At 36.2% G+C, this 14,768-nt stretch overlaps 1 protein-coding gene across 7 annotated transcripts; it reads left to right on the forward strand.

Moving 5' to 3' along the window:
• The first annotated feature begins 1,640 nt into the window (after nt 1-1,640).
• Nucleotides 1,641-14,633, forward strand: LOC126866097 (kinesin light chain). Of its 7 annotated transcripts, none has more exons than XM_050619233.1 (8): nt 1,641-1,979; nt 4,163-4,529; nt 5,705-5,870; nt 6,155-6,870; nt 6,952-7,155; nt 7,458-7,574; nt 7,729-9,971; nt 10,710-14,633. In XM_050619233.1, exons 1-7 carry the CDS (start codon nt 1,936-1,938, stop codon nt 7,852-7,854), a joined length of 1,740 nt encoding a protein of 579 aa, XP_050475190.1. In that variant the 5' UTR covers nt 1,641-1,935; the 3' UTR covers nt 7,855-9,971; nt 10,710-14,633. The 7 variants fall into 7 exon arrangements, with proteins under 7 accessions (XP_050475190.1, XP_050475191.1, XP_050475189.1 ...); XM_050619234.1 differs by having other exon boundaries at nt 5,705-5,864; nt 7,455-7,574; XM_050619232.1 differs by having other exon boundaries at nt 1,642-1,979; nt 7,455-7,574.
• The last annotated feature ends 135 nt before the right edge of the window (nt 14,634-14,768 follow it).

A 14,768-nucleotide genomic window follows, 5' to 3' on the forward strand; every position in this document is an offset into this window, starting at 1 on the left:
TATACCTTCAACTCGTAAGATATTCCCAAAGGTCAACTCACCAATTGTGACAATATTAACTTTTTTAAGCATTCTCTTTTATCTTATTTCCGATAATATGCCTTTATATTTGCATCGATATGTTTTTATAAAAGATAAAATTTCTAACATGAAATGAGCGTGAATAAATCGTTGGTCCGACGATAAACGAGGAAGGTTTTGAAGCACTGTATGGTCAATCACGCCACCATATTCTCATAAGCAGGTTCGTCGAATTAAATTCGTGAAAGCAATTTTATGTGTTGGGTAGATACGGTTGTATGTAATACACTTCTCTACGAACGGGCGCGCACATGGTACAGCACTTGTAATGTTCTGTCGTCATGCTATGAGTCATCAGCTACCTCGTCTCTATTCCCCTTGAAGTAAGAAAGATTGCGAAAACTGGCGTTCTATGTGTGCTTCTTACCGGCTCTGCGGAGACTTAAAACATTCCGCAAACTTCAGACAAAATTAATTGGTTCACCAATAATTACCGCCGTTGCTCCGCATCGGCATTTGTTTACATGATATGTATCTACCAGCTCTTCTCATTAATACGATACGCTTTTATGTCTGCACATCACTTTAACACTATTAATTACGAAAGAAAGCCGCGAAGAGAAAAAACTAATTAAAACTCGATAGTTACTTATTAATCGTGCGCTTTTCTCAATTGTGCAAAAGTTCAAGATTATCAATCAAACGGAAATTTTTTAATCTCAGAGATAGATAGATATTTTAATTGTATTTTTTGAATAATGGTTATTTTAATTCTAGTGTATTTGGGAATTGTAATTGCCAAAAAATATTAATTTAGAGTAAACTATATAAAAAATAAATGTAAGTAAATACGCTAATAAAAAATAATATTTTACGAAATCTTATTTTAATAACAACAGCATTTTTAGAAATTGTGTCGAAAAATTGTTGAATATGTTTTTGCTATAATTCTATTAGAAATTAGTTGTTTCATGAAACTGATTCACGTTTCTGAATTCCTTTTCTTCACTGATTCGTATTAGATGATCTCATGCATATTTTATAACATTCACATCAAGGTCTTGTTGATTGCAATATTTTGAAAAAGTGCATCAAAACAAGCAACACCATAAAGAGAATCTCTTAAAATTCGCTTTCATGTACATAACATGTGAAAACTTTTTCTAAGGTTTCTAAGTCGCCGTTATAAAATCAGTAACGACATGATATAAGACTCTTACACTATACTGTGTATCCTGTTTCGTAAAGTGTTCAGACGGGAGGAATGATAAAAGGTGGACGCGGATACGCGTCCCCGTGAAGTGTTAAGTATCATGCACGCGTATCATAGCACCCTCTCTTGGAAGCTTCATTCATCGTACCCTTACGCACCCTCCGGTTATTCCTACTGACCGACTGACGTTTATTTGCGTATGTGGTCGTAACGACGCTAAGCACGAAGCTCTTCTTAACGTAGAAAGACATCATTCATTTTGTTATGCATACCTGGCGTGGACATACCGGTGTCCATGCACGTTCTTCGTGCAGTTGTAGGAACACCCCTGAATTTTGAACGCATGCGCAATCTTTCCATCCCCCTCTGTCCCCGGATGTGTCGGTCTCTCATGCAAGAGGGTGCGAAGCCAAACGTTAGTCCTCAGTAAAGAATTAAACGCGATTCCGCGAGGGTGCCCCCCTTTAGAAATCACATTGCGGGACACATTGTAGTGTATATATATATGTATATTGTACAGATTCTATTTTTATACGATTGAAAAACGAGATAAATGACTTTTTTACAACAGATTCGATTGACTGAGAGTGACAATACAGTCGCGATTGTCCGCGAAGAAACGACAGACAGATCGATATAGTAGAAAGTTAAATTTTTTTTGTATACGGATTAGGTAGGTCCAACAGAGTCCAACATTACCGATGGGTAGAACAGATATGTCAAAAACGCTGAACGCTTATAGAATGTGAGTAGTTCCCCTACTTACGAATCCTTATACCATTTGAATCCATTTTGATCGTTATCTGTACTTTTTCTATTATTTTTTCCATTTTCTTTTCCTATTAACACCAGGCTTATGGTCAGTTATATCTAAGTCGCTACGTTTTTACGTAAACATACCAAGCTCTAATTGCCGCACACTTTCATTAGAAACTTCACGTACGTCTTTTTTGCTCAGTTTTTCAAGCAATACGATCGAATACACGCCGTCGAGGAAATCTTTGCGACTGCATGCGCGAACCACTGAAAATAATTTCCATCGTAAACTGAAGCGCGTTCAGATGTCGCAATATGTCGATGAAGGAAAAAGTGACATGAAAAATTTTGTCATGTGAGCTAATAGAAATCAAACTGATCAATTTCGCCGTTTCCAAACAATTAAACGTTAACTATGTATTCTAATATTAAAATTAAGAAATTTTCAAAAAATCGAGTCGATCAGTTTTTATTTTGAGTGATTCGATGTGTCACTGGTTCTATTGTGTACATATTAGCTGCGACATTCACTTTCCCTGTTGATATCCTATAATGCAGGTTTCGTAAAAAATCAATGTATCGACCCGAGACTTTCGTGCTTTCCTCACCACGCTTCCTGCTCGCTTATGCTGGAAAGTCGATTCACAACGATTATCATGCTGGTAACTAAGAATGTTATTACCCTTCTACGTTATAAGTCCTTGGACAAATCAATTGATCGGAAGTAGCTGTCAATGTCGAAAGTGCGAAATAGTGTTACTCAAGTACATTTGTTAAACGATACAGTGTTTCATTTGGTATGGTGAGGTCAAGGCTTGTTTGGAAGGACGATTGCACGAGGTCAAGGTTTACAAGCGCAGAACCCTGAAATCCTGATCCGGCTGCGACCACGTCAATCATTTCTTTATGTTTTTTCGCTAACACGTATTTCTTCTGATTTGTTTTTATCGATTGGCAACGGCGTTTCGAATTCTACTCTTCCCTCGTGAAATTTCACCATCTTTCTCTATACACCTATATATATTCTGTCGCATTAAAAGAGCACGCCATGGTTGTTGCGTTTGCGCAGAACTACCGAGCCATTGATTTCGCTTGTGTTATAACGCGGTCGTGACATGGGGTGAGTTTTCTATCGAAAACTTTGCCAGTCTGCAATTAATTTTAACCTGTCGTCGTGTCGTTACCTGATTCTTCGCGCGAATATTCCTCCCGTTAATAATAATCGTATGTGTAATGCGTAAGAGTTTTTGATAATTCTCTCTTCTTGGTAATTCACTTTTACTCGGTACATTGGTGTCGCATAGAAGAAGCGCCGCGGCAATTGCGCCTGCGCGTATATATTAAACCATTGATTTCTGTGGATTTAACGTGGCCCTGACATGGGGTAAGTTTTTATTCGAATTAATTTTAGAGTAATCGACGTTCGAGTATTTCGAAAAATGTTTTAAGTCGTCATGATCGGCGATTGAATCACCGAGATTGTATATTTATTTTATTTTAAAATAAAACCGTTCTACCAGCTTAAATCCGAAAACATTCTCTGTACGTACCAATGCCGGATACGTTCTGCTTGCCTGGACTGAAATACTTCACGATGCCTATTTTTGATTGCGGTTAATTATTGGCGCGTAAAGCAAGTCGTTCCAAATACCGCTTACTTCTGTTTTACCTTTTTCTTTATGCTTTCTGCCTTGGTTACGAGAACCAGAGGTCTATGCAAAATAGAGTCTTGTTATCATTGCGTATTTATCATTGTAATAAATGTATTTTATGATGTTTACGTTGATGCTAACACAAATTGTAGAAAAGATTCTACATTTCATTATATAACCTTTTTAATACTGGAACCGATAACGAAAACGTAACAAAATTTGTTTAGGAACAAAGAGAAATTAGAAGCAACGATATATGAAAACAAGCCTCTATCTATATACTTTATAAAGAGAATTACAGAAAATGATTTCAAAATGTGTCGTTTGGAAATTTCTAAAATATCTGTAAAGAATTAAGGATTGGTTCTACTATATTAATTAAAAACGATACTCTAACGCGAATTTAATTAACGTTTAAAATAAACTCGTTATATTGAACTTTAAATTTAAGTCATTGTGTGGAATTTTAATGTTCCTTTTTCAGCTGAGTTTTCGTTAATTCTACTTTTTCAATTTTTAGCAAAAAAATAGAAAATATTGGTAGAATGACGGCCATGACGCAGGAAGAAATTATGGCTGGTGCCAGAATTGTATCCCAGGGTCTGGAAGCCCTTCGTGTTGAACACGGGGGACTTCTACAAGCCCTACAGACCCAGGATGCACCAGTCGCGAGAGACAAAGCTAGCTTGCTATCGAAGAACATTGAGATGATAGAGTTGGGCCTTGGTGAAGCACAGGTCATGATGGCACTTGCAAATCATTTACAAATGGTAGAGGCTGAGAAACAAAAGCTTAGAACGCAAGTGAGAAGGTTGTGCCAAGAGAACGCCTGGTTAAGGGATGAATTGGCTGGAACGCAACAAAAATTGCAAGCCAGTCAGCAAGCAGTAAGTAGTCAAATGTAAAGTAGATGATAAGAATGAGAACCAGGTGTCGAAGCTAGGCTATCGATTACGCGTAATTGCGGAACTACATCTGGAGATCTAAAATTGCACAAGTTTATTCTTCTCCTTAACTCGTCTTATCGTACGAAATTCCATAAAGATGACATCAACGAAGAGTTGCACATATGTATATGTAAATATATATGTCGGAGAGGAAAGGACACCGGAGCCTTCCCTTTGGAACTTCAGGAAAATCCGTAAAGTTGTAATTAAAGTTTACAGTTGTAACTAAACAATTTGCCGTCATCCTGCCCAATTGTACTTGTTTGCGATTTGTGATAATAAGCTTGGGCTTAAGGCGACCATTAGTCACCGAACGTAGCCGCGGTCAACGGGACGGGCGCTTTGTCTAACAAAGGTATAGAGCGATAGTATGACCCTCATTAGGAGAAATACCTCTATAGGTACCTAACAGTAAAACATTCCAACGGGTCCTTCGGACAATGAATATCAGAGGTTGAGGCACTTACACGGTACGAGTACAGTTAGCCTGGGGACCCTCTTTAAAACCTGGGCTTTTCCGGTAATTAAGATTTTCCAAACGGACAGGCAGCTTTTGTCCCAAATTGACCAATTGAGAGCGATGTCGAGAGGATCTCGTGTCCTTAGACACACCCCATCATAGTTTTCCTCGGTGGCATCCTCGGGACGAGAATTCATTCTTTCTTGAGATCTGGTCGACGAAGGGAGTAGCGCCTTACGATCAGCGAGTAGTACACGTTTGAGTTAGAGTAAGTATATCTATCATTCCGTTGACCGTGGATTCGTTATCGAGCCTAAGACCAACGTCACTAGCATCGCAAGTGCCCAGCCACCGCTGTTGATTGTCGCGTCGGTAGTGTTCATTCTCGTGTTAACAGACCGTACCCTTGTGATATCATGGCCAATTTCCCTGAAGATTTATCAATCGTCCATAACCCTATTCCTGACGTTTTTCCGACATATATAATATACTGATAGAAATGGTAGATCTTTTGACGCTATCCTGCATCGAATTGCTGCGATTATATTGCGGGAATTATTCGAGCTTATGTTATGTATATAGATTATATATACAAAGATATTACATATAGAGAAATATGTAGTTTAAGAGACTAAAATATTTCTTATTTTACTAGCTAGTTCAATTGGAAGAACAGAAGAAACACCTAGATTTCATGGAAAGCATGAAGCAGTATGATCCTGATCCTTCTGCGGATGATGAAAATGCAAAAGACCGGCCACCAGATGATCCTGTGGTTGATCTATTCCCCGATGATGATGCGGACGACCGAAATAGTAAGTGTACGTTCGCTTTCTCTCTCTTTTTTATCAAGCATCTTTTTTAGGTGCTCCAATTTTCTCTTAAGTCTGTGTGAATAACACAAAGGGATTTTACTGAAATTATTTTGTAATTTTCTCCATTAGATTCGAAGATACTTCATCCAATGTATAAGAGTAAGAGTACGAGGTAGCTTCGTTTCAAGTTGTGTTACTGTTTACGAACACTTTAGTAAGGTTTCGTATTCGCACAGGCTTAAGCTACCGATAAGGACCACTTTTTGCAATGTTCGCCATTTTTATTGCAGCGATATTACCGACACCGCCTTCGCAATTTGCACAACAAGTGAACGCTGGATACGAGATACCCGCGCGCTTGCGTACACTGCACAATTTGGTTATACAGTACGCCAGCCAAGGCCGTTACGAGGTGGCCGTTCCTCTCTGTAAACAGGCGCTGGAAGATCTGGAAAAGACTTCTGGTCACGATCATCCTGACGTCGCTACGATGTTGAATATCCTTGCTTTAGTATATAGGGATCAAAATAAATATAAAGAAGCAGCGAACTTGTTGAACGATGCCTTGGCTATTCGTGAAAAGACGCTCGGTGAAAATCACCCTGCAGTCGCTGCCACGTTGAACAACTTGGCAGTTTTATATGGAAAACGCGGCAAATACAAGGAGGCTGAGCCGTTGTGCAAACGTGCTCTCGATATCCGAGAAAAGGTTCTCGGTCGTGACCATCCTGATGTCGCGAAGCAGCTGAATAACCTTGCCTTGCTTTGCCAGAATCAGGGTAAATACGAAGAAGTGGAGCGCTATTACTTGCGAGCGCTGGAGATCTACGAAGGCAAACTTGGACCGGACGATCCTAATGTCGCGAAGACGAAAAATAATTTGGCATCGTGTTACTTGAAACAAGGAAAGTACAAGGATGCGGAAGTTTTGTACAAACAAGTATTGACCAGAGCACACGAGAAAGAGTTTGGTGCTATTGCTGGTGATAACAAACCAATCTGGCAGGTAAGAATGCCTTCGGTGGTTTTAAGAATGATATTTAGGATATAAGTGTCTGTGACATTATGGAAAACGTTTCTACTTCAGGTTGCTGAAGAAAGAGAGGAGAATAAACATAGAAATAAGGAGAATGCTCCATATGGAGAATATGGTGGTTGGCACAAAGCTGCTAAAGTGGACTCACCTACAGTTACGACTACTCTAAAGAATCTTGGTGCGTTATATCGAAGACAAGGAAAATATGAAGCGGCGGAAACTCTAGAAGATTGCGCCCTTAGGTCACGAAAAGAGGTAAGTTCAATAATTGCTTGGATATAAAATCTGAACCGAGCGTAGATGTTTTTACTTTTATTGTAATAATACTCGAATAGTACAGTAAAAGAGATTGAAAGAATAGAAAAATATAAAATATAAACAAAATTTTCGCGGTGTGAAAATGAATTAGACGAATATAATTTCTCTCTAATATACGGTATTAAAGTGATTAAATTTTATAGAAGATAGATTGTTAAAGTTAAAAGTATTACAATTACTTCGACTAAAAAAAATTGCAGGCATTTGTTACTTAAGTTTTTTCGTTTAATTTGAAGCAGACATTGGAGTTCGTAAAGCAAGGGAAAGTCGCGCAAATTTTAGGGGAAGAAAAAGGGTCGACGAGACGCGGTTCGCGATCCAGTTTAGCCAACAGCGAACACGAGCAACACGACGAGGTAAGTTGTGTCGGATACAAGAAAGAAATATTTTAGTTGCACTGCATGTTGTAGCACACGATTAGTCGTCTACTATCCTTTTCTTCTTTCTTTTTGTTCTTTTTTCGTTATCCGGCCCGTTCTGATGAATTGGCGACACAACACACAATCACAGGGCTCGCTGCCGCTGGTACAAAGGGCGCTACATGAAGGACAGTCTGGCCACAACGACGCTAGTCCTAACAAACCCGGTTTTAAAAACAAGATCTTCCAAGCTTTCGGGATTCACTCTTCCACGTAGGATATTCTTCGTCTGTAGTATTGCCTGTCGTTCGATTTATGCCCAGTCGCATGGTGATTTTCGGTGTATACCGCATCGAAAAGTCTATACTTCTAGAGCGAGAAAGAATTATTTAAAGAAAGCGTACGATTGTTCGGGAGAAGTTATATTTAGGTATTCGTTTTTAAATTCCACGATAGTGTAATCCAAATACGCTGAGGAATTTGCGATCTTTTGGAAACTATCTTAAACGATTCCTCTTAAATGCAAGCATTTATAGGAATTTATAGTAGTTTGGACGTAGGTATGGGCCTTTGGCAATTTTTTGGGCATTTGATATACTGTTTTTTCTCGCAGCCAGATATCCCCAATTGACAATGACGACAGCACATCATAACTGCACATTCTTTTATTACATTTACTATACGAGTATTTCTATAATCCTTCGATGCTATTTCCATTTGTAACTCTTTTCTTATCTGGGAAAGTATCGCGTAGAAAAAGTATACAGTCTTTTATAAATTACTTCCACTTGTAAGCTGTGATAACGATGCCCTTTCACTTCACGTTAATTTCTCTGTGTGTTTTTTCGTCGTATTCTGCCTTTTAAACAAAAATATCGAAGATATTTGTATTCCGTATTTTTTAAAGACAAGCGAATCAATTGAAGTTCGATGGATAGGTGCTTTTCTACAAAGCATTTTATTTTTATCACATCGCATTATTTATCTATAATTATTATTATTAACTGTTTTTACGCTTGTATCATACACAATCGTATAGAAAGCAATTAGAATAAATCAATAAGCTTCCAGAGACAATTATTTTAATAGTGAAACTACACGAATCGGCCGTTTCACGTGTTAGTCTTGGCTGAGATAGGATAATAAGAAAAGTAACATTGTTTTATGTTCGAGCTATTTTATCATGTAAGCCAGAACACCGTGAAACTACGCACACGGATTACAAGTAGTCAATTCTAGCAGCGGCTTTTGCTTAACTATATAGTTCAGTATAGATTTGCAAAGGTGACAATTTCACGATGATCAATGTGTAGAGAAAATTAATAATAATCAATCTAACGATTTGCAGTTCAACGTGCGAAGAATTATTTTTTGTAACAGGTTGTTCTTGCGATATTCTCGTATACGTACTCTGTTCTTAATTTTTAATACCAGAAAAAAGTCTTCTTCAAGCCTCAGATGACTCGTGTCAATAGTTTACATTCATTTTTCACTTATTATAATTAACACGAATTTTATATTTTTCTCGTTTTATTATATAACGAAGAGGAATTCTTCATCTTGCTTAGGATTACACTTGACTGTATCCTATAGTTTTAACACGATGTGAGGTGTCTCGAAGTTTCCCCATAAGTGTTTTAATATTTTTCTTCTTCGGAAAGTATTCGTTGTATACACTACATATTTACGTATATACGTATGCTATTATTTTCAAACTATCCTCATTTATGTAACAAATGACGACTATATTTTAAAAAGAAGATCTCAAGAGCCTGCGTTTCTTATTCTCGTTCGGGGCACCTTGTATCATCCCTCACTGTTTTTTAAATTAATCTCCAACTACATTTCTAGACTTCGAACTTTCTATTCAAAAAGGAAAGAAGGATAAACGAATAAAGATATCCTATTATTATTCGACCATATGGTACAATGTTTCTGAACTCGTGATTAATTATTACGAAAGCTGGATTATTTAATATAAGTAGTGCCTTGAGACTTTAACGAGCGAGCGAATAAATTATTTTTTAACTGAACATGGTTGTTACTCGACTATATATGGGTTTGTCGTGTATCATGGGGTATATCCTTATCATATTCTGTGTCTGTGTTCCTTTTTCTTTATTTGTCATATAACCAAATCATGTAGGAACCTTTGTATGAAACCAAGAATGCGTATGTAACAGGTTTGCATTATTAATTCTCCTCGCACGCCATTTGTGTTTCTTAACCATCATTGTTATCAGTCGTTTTTTCGATATTTGCGTTGTCGTTTTGTTTCGCTTTGATTTGAGTACTCTGCGGGCCGGGACTTAGATAAAAGGATGTCACTCTGGAGTACGATTTCGTCTGGACAGCAAAATACCGGGGCGAAACTAGACCGGGTTTCTGTAGCAGGTGCGTATTTGTAGATTTTGTAGAACAATTTTTAATTTTTTTTTTTTTTTGTTTATTTTTTTTATTTTCTATCCCTGATGTTTCGTGTCGATGCACAGACAAGTCTTTTTATCGTTATTAATTTTTTTTTTGTCATTATCGACCACCACGCATACCATCGTTTTCGACTCACCTCTGTTCCTTTGTTTTTTTTTTATAGACATTGCCACAGTGCAGACTATCTTTTGTTTTTAATCGTAACAAGATCACGATCGAGAATCATCATTCTGTGTCGTGGCGATTAATTACTGCTCCTTTTATGTAAAACCCGTAGCTAGCATGGGAAAATGTAACATTTGGCTTGTGTATATACTCGAAACCACCCCTTGTACGAGCAGTAATTAATTATTGTAAATGTCATGTTGATACTTGATATCGAGTTTTGGCTTGTCATGGTACATACGAATTAATATTATTTCTTTTTCCAGCTTCTGTAACGATTTTGTCAGAGTTTCATACAGATCTTGTGTCTTTGGTAGAAAATTTTTATTATTTTTCATGTTTTTTTTTTTTTTTCGAAATTCTTTCAGTTTATTTTGAATCAGTAGCCACCAGTCGAAAGTTTCCGAAATTTTTTAACATTTAGCCTTCTAGATTCCATTGTCAGAAGGAAATAAGTTGCATTTTGAAGGCACGAGATCCTTGGGATTTTTTTTTTAACTGATTTCTTTAGAAAACCGTCGTCCTCTTTTGTTTCAGGAACGGAAGTATTACGTTCGTGCGCAGTAAAGGAATACCACATAAGAGAGCTATACGCGAAACGATAACGCCAGGATGATAAAAGGGCTCTGCATTGTTTAGTTGAAACATTGACTGATGTCCATTCTATCTGAATCGTTTAACGTATAACAGCACATTCCAGCTGCTTTTCTCGATCAATCAGACGCACCGTAAAAAAGAAGTACTTCATGTTGCTGTTCGTGCTCGACACACGGGACGAATTATTATGGCTTTGTGCTAGCGACTGATCGTTTTGGAATAGAAAAAGGAAAGGAAAGAAACACAATGTCTGCAAGGCGAATTGGTCTATCTTGCTTTGAACGTGCATCTGAATCAAAATTCGAATTCAAGTTAATCATATTTCTTTGCGTTCTATGTCTTTTCACTCGAATAACAGAAGAGATTCGTTGCTACAAACTTACATTGACCTAACGGAAAGAAATAAATACCGCGATGTATTCAATTCTTTTCTCGTATTGTACAGAAAAAGCGACGGACAGTTTTCTTCTCTTAGACACTATACGTCCATACTTGCATCTACATGCATCTAATCAGGCCGTACACCCGTATACATATCCCTTTCGTTAATTACTATTATCATATTCGAAGTAACATGACAACGTGTAATCATTCCACGAGCTCTAGCTTTTTTCGATCGACGCTCGGATAAAATCCGAAGAAAAAGTGCAGTCACATTTAAACATAGGGGGAACATTTGTATGTCGCTTAGCATTATTGAATGTATTCTTACACACACAGAGACACACATACACCGTGCACGTTAGAATAATGCGAGTATATTCATCGTCATATTAATGATTGTAACAAGATAGAAGGGGGAGAACCGCGCTTCTTTCCCTTTCGTTTCTGTCTCAGAGTTCAGTTATGCAGATGCTAACGTGTAAACAGTATAGAGGAAAGAGCCAATCTGACTGGCGACGTTTGATTTCTCTATCCTATTTATAATTGTACACTTAAGTACTTACGTATTCGCAGATATTTAATTTATTCTCTATGCGTTCGATATGATATGTTGTATTATAAGATCGTGATTATTTAAATTATTTCGAAGAGGAAGAAACGCGGGAAATTTTATTATTGTTCTTATTTTTACTTGGAGCCATTTTTATTGGGACGAGGATATCTTTTTAGCAAAATTTACGTATCGCCCTGAACATCGTGTTATTGGTTTCAAAAGTCAAGAATCGTATATTGTAACCGGCTGTGAATTAAAAACCGAGTCTGAAATATCCTTTGATCGATGAGCAGTCACGACGACGTAGAATGATGATCGTTTGAATTAGTCGAGTCCTTACGGTAGATATAAGCTTTATTCGAGTTAAGAACCTCACGTTTTTGTTTAGCGTTGCCATTTCGTACAGATTTCACACAACATGTATCGCTTAACTCTTTCATTACAAAACCAGTTGCTATGATGACTGATTACTGTATGTATTCAGTCGCAATGGTGATTATAGTTTACTCTATAGTCACACGGCGAACAGAATTATATTAACAAGCATGGAAATCATTGTCGCGAATATTTAACAATTAATCTATGTTGTACAGAGTAATTATAGTTGCTTTGGAATGCAACTATAATTATACTTATATAGAAATATTACGGAAGGAAGTAGCGAATGTAATCTATTATGAGATATTTTCATCAATGCATGATGACAACGAATGATGGTATATATATATATATCTATATACACATATAGTAATGAATTATTACTATATTATTATAATACTTGTTGTATCACAGTAACGTATCCAATTGAAGAAAAAGAGCAACTTTTACACAGTGGCTATTTGCTTGTTAAACACACTTTCAAATCTGCTTGTTATAAACTCTCTTCGCATGTGTAAAGATGTTGAATAATTAAGAAAGAGTTATAAAAAAGAAAAAAAGAAGAATCTTTCGAAATAGAAAAAGAAATTTGCTTTATCGCAAGATCTTTATAACGTGAGTTCCATTGGACTGGCCTAGTTCAAAAGATTCAGGATTACACTCCGAATATCTGGTGTATAGGAATCATTTACAGTCGTAGCGACGATACGATGGTTTTTCGTTTTTCGAATTCATGCAATTTTCCGGTGACAAAGCGAGATTTCATTTTTTTATTCGAGACTGCGGAATACAACCTCGGTGTTTAGTCCTGCGTTCATCGATGATGATTCTTAGTCGTTTTTTAAATAATCATTATTTCCTATTTATCGTTAATTTCACTTCATTCTCGTAGTACATCGTTTTTCATTTGATTTTCATGTGTGCTCTTCTCATTATCCCGGAAAAAAACATGCATTTAATGATATACGCTGTCACATTATGCGCCTGAGAGCTTGAAGGCCTAGAATTAGTAGTTTTTATTCTGCTTTGGGTTTTATTTTTCACCTTTTCACAATTCGTTCTTAACGTAGACAATTCTGCCCGCTTCTATGTATTTTAACTAGCATGTAGTGTATTCAAGACACAATCTTTTTTACGATTCACCAGCTGGGTTTTAACGGTACTTTTAAGTGCAATCTAAGTGCAATCGAATTAAAATTGTTTCTATATGTTTAATACAGAAACTGGCACTATATATTTATATATTTGGCTTAATTTTTATCCTCTAGTTAAACTTGATGCAATTATTTGTATGAAGTGTATGAAGGTCAATGTTTAACTATTGGTTAAATTAGGTGAGATTTTCAAATAATTTTGATTTTTAAAATATTTTTTTGTTAAATCTTGTTTGATATTCATTTGTAATATATGTTCAGTTTTTGGTAAGCGGTAAAAGACAGCTGTAATTTTTAATCGCTTAAATCTACGATTTTATTATTTATTAGATATTTTAGTAAGTTTTATTTTGGCATAGAAGGGAACACTGTTTTATTTTTATCTTAAGAAAATTTACCTTCTGTCTCGAGTTTTACGTGGACCGTAGATCAACGTCGATCGATCTACTTCTTCATAGTCGAGAAATAGATGTGATACAATATTAGGAATAAGGTTTTTAGTCTTCACTTATTGTCGGAAGTAGTCGCTTTATTCTATAAATTGTTTAAGGTATTGCAGCTCTCAGGTGCAAGTACTGTTATTTAAATAATGTAAGTTTTGATTTATAATAAATATTTCCACTTGTAATCCTTGTTCATGTGCCTCCTTCGCGTGGAAAACATCCGACTATTTCTTATCGTAACAAGAATTTCAAAAGATATGCATTTTTAAGCAACATTGTATTCGTGTTTTCGAATTTTATTAAAATTTCGTTGCTAACAAAGGCTAATTTATTTTCTTTGATTATGTATCTTTTAATCTTCATTCCCCTCCTTGCGTAATTTTTTTGCGATATTCTGCTTGCCCAACCATCCTAATTTTGTATTAATCGTCAAGAATGATTAATAATTAAATATGAGCGAATTATATATTTTACGAACAAAATTTATTATTGTTTTATTATAATATGTTTATAGTCATATATAATTATTTATTATAATTTGTTTTACGTAAATAACTTTTACGAATAAAATTATAATATCAAATTCTTCATTCGCTCGTATCTAATTATCATTAGTCATTCCTTGTAATTAATTGCAAAAGTAGGAAAGTAAAATGAGTTTCTATTAAAATTTTACTATGAAGTTCTTCATCCTCTATTTTATTGATCTAATGATACGTGCTTCATTGATTTTAGTAGAACTCCAGGCCTAGATCACGCGTAGGTAACATCGCCACGTCACACGTTGTAGTAATATCACAAGTTGATAAGATTGATCGGTTATTTATAACATTACAACAGTAGCTATAAATACCGACAGTCTGTTCACCGATAATATTTCGTCCGTCATCTTGATTGCCAGACGGCACAAATGCGCGCTCTTATAATACAAAAAAAAAAAAAAAAAGGAAAAGATTTCGATGCAAATATGACACACATACGTTGCATCGTGTCGGGGCTATTGTTAACCCTGTAATCATCTTTTCCTGGTACAAGTCTGTTTCGTTACTCTTTCGTTATACAATCATTACACTCGCAAGGTAGTGTA

This window comes from Bombus huntii, chromosome 5, assembly GCF_024542735.1.
Source record: "Bombus huntii isolate Logan2020A chromosome 5, iyBomHunt1.1, whole genome shotgun sequence".
In the NCBI taxonomy this organism is placed as follows: Eukaryota; Metazoa; Arthropoda; class Insecta; order Hymenoptera; family Apidae; genus Bombus; species Bombus huntii.

What these genes read in the sequence shown, in the direction of transcription:
- LOC126866097 (XM_050619232.1), top strand. Translation starts at nt 1,936, where the DNA reads ATGGGTAGAACAGATATGTCAAAAACGCTGAACGCTTATAGAAT. An exon ending in GGACGACCGAAATAGTAAGT is followed by an intron (nt 5,871 to 6,154) that starts GTACGTTCGCTT and finishes TTTTTATTGCAG; the next exon opens with CGATATTACCGACACCGCCT. An exon ending in AACACGAGCAACACGACGAG is followed by an intron (nt 7,575 to 7,728) that starts GTAAGTTGTGTC and finishes ACACAATCACAG; the next exon opens with GGCTCGCTGCCGCTGGTACA.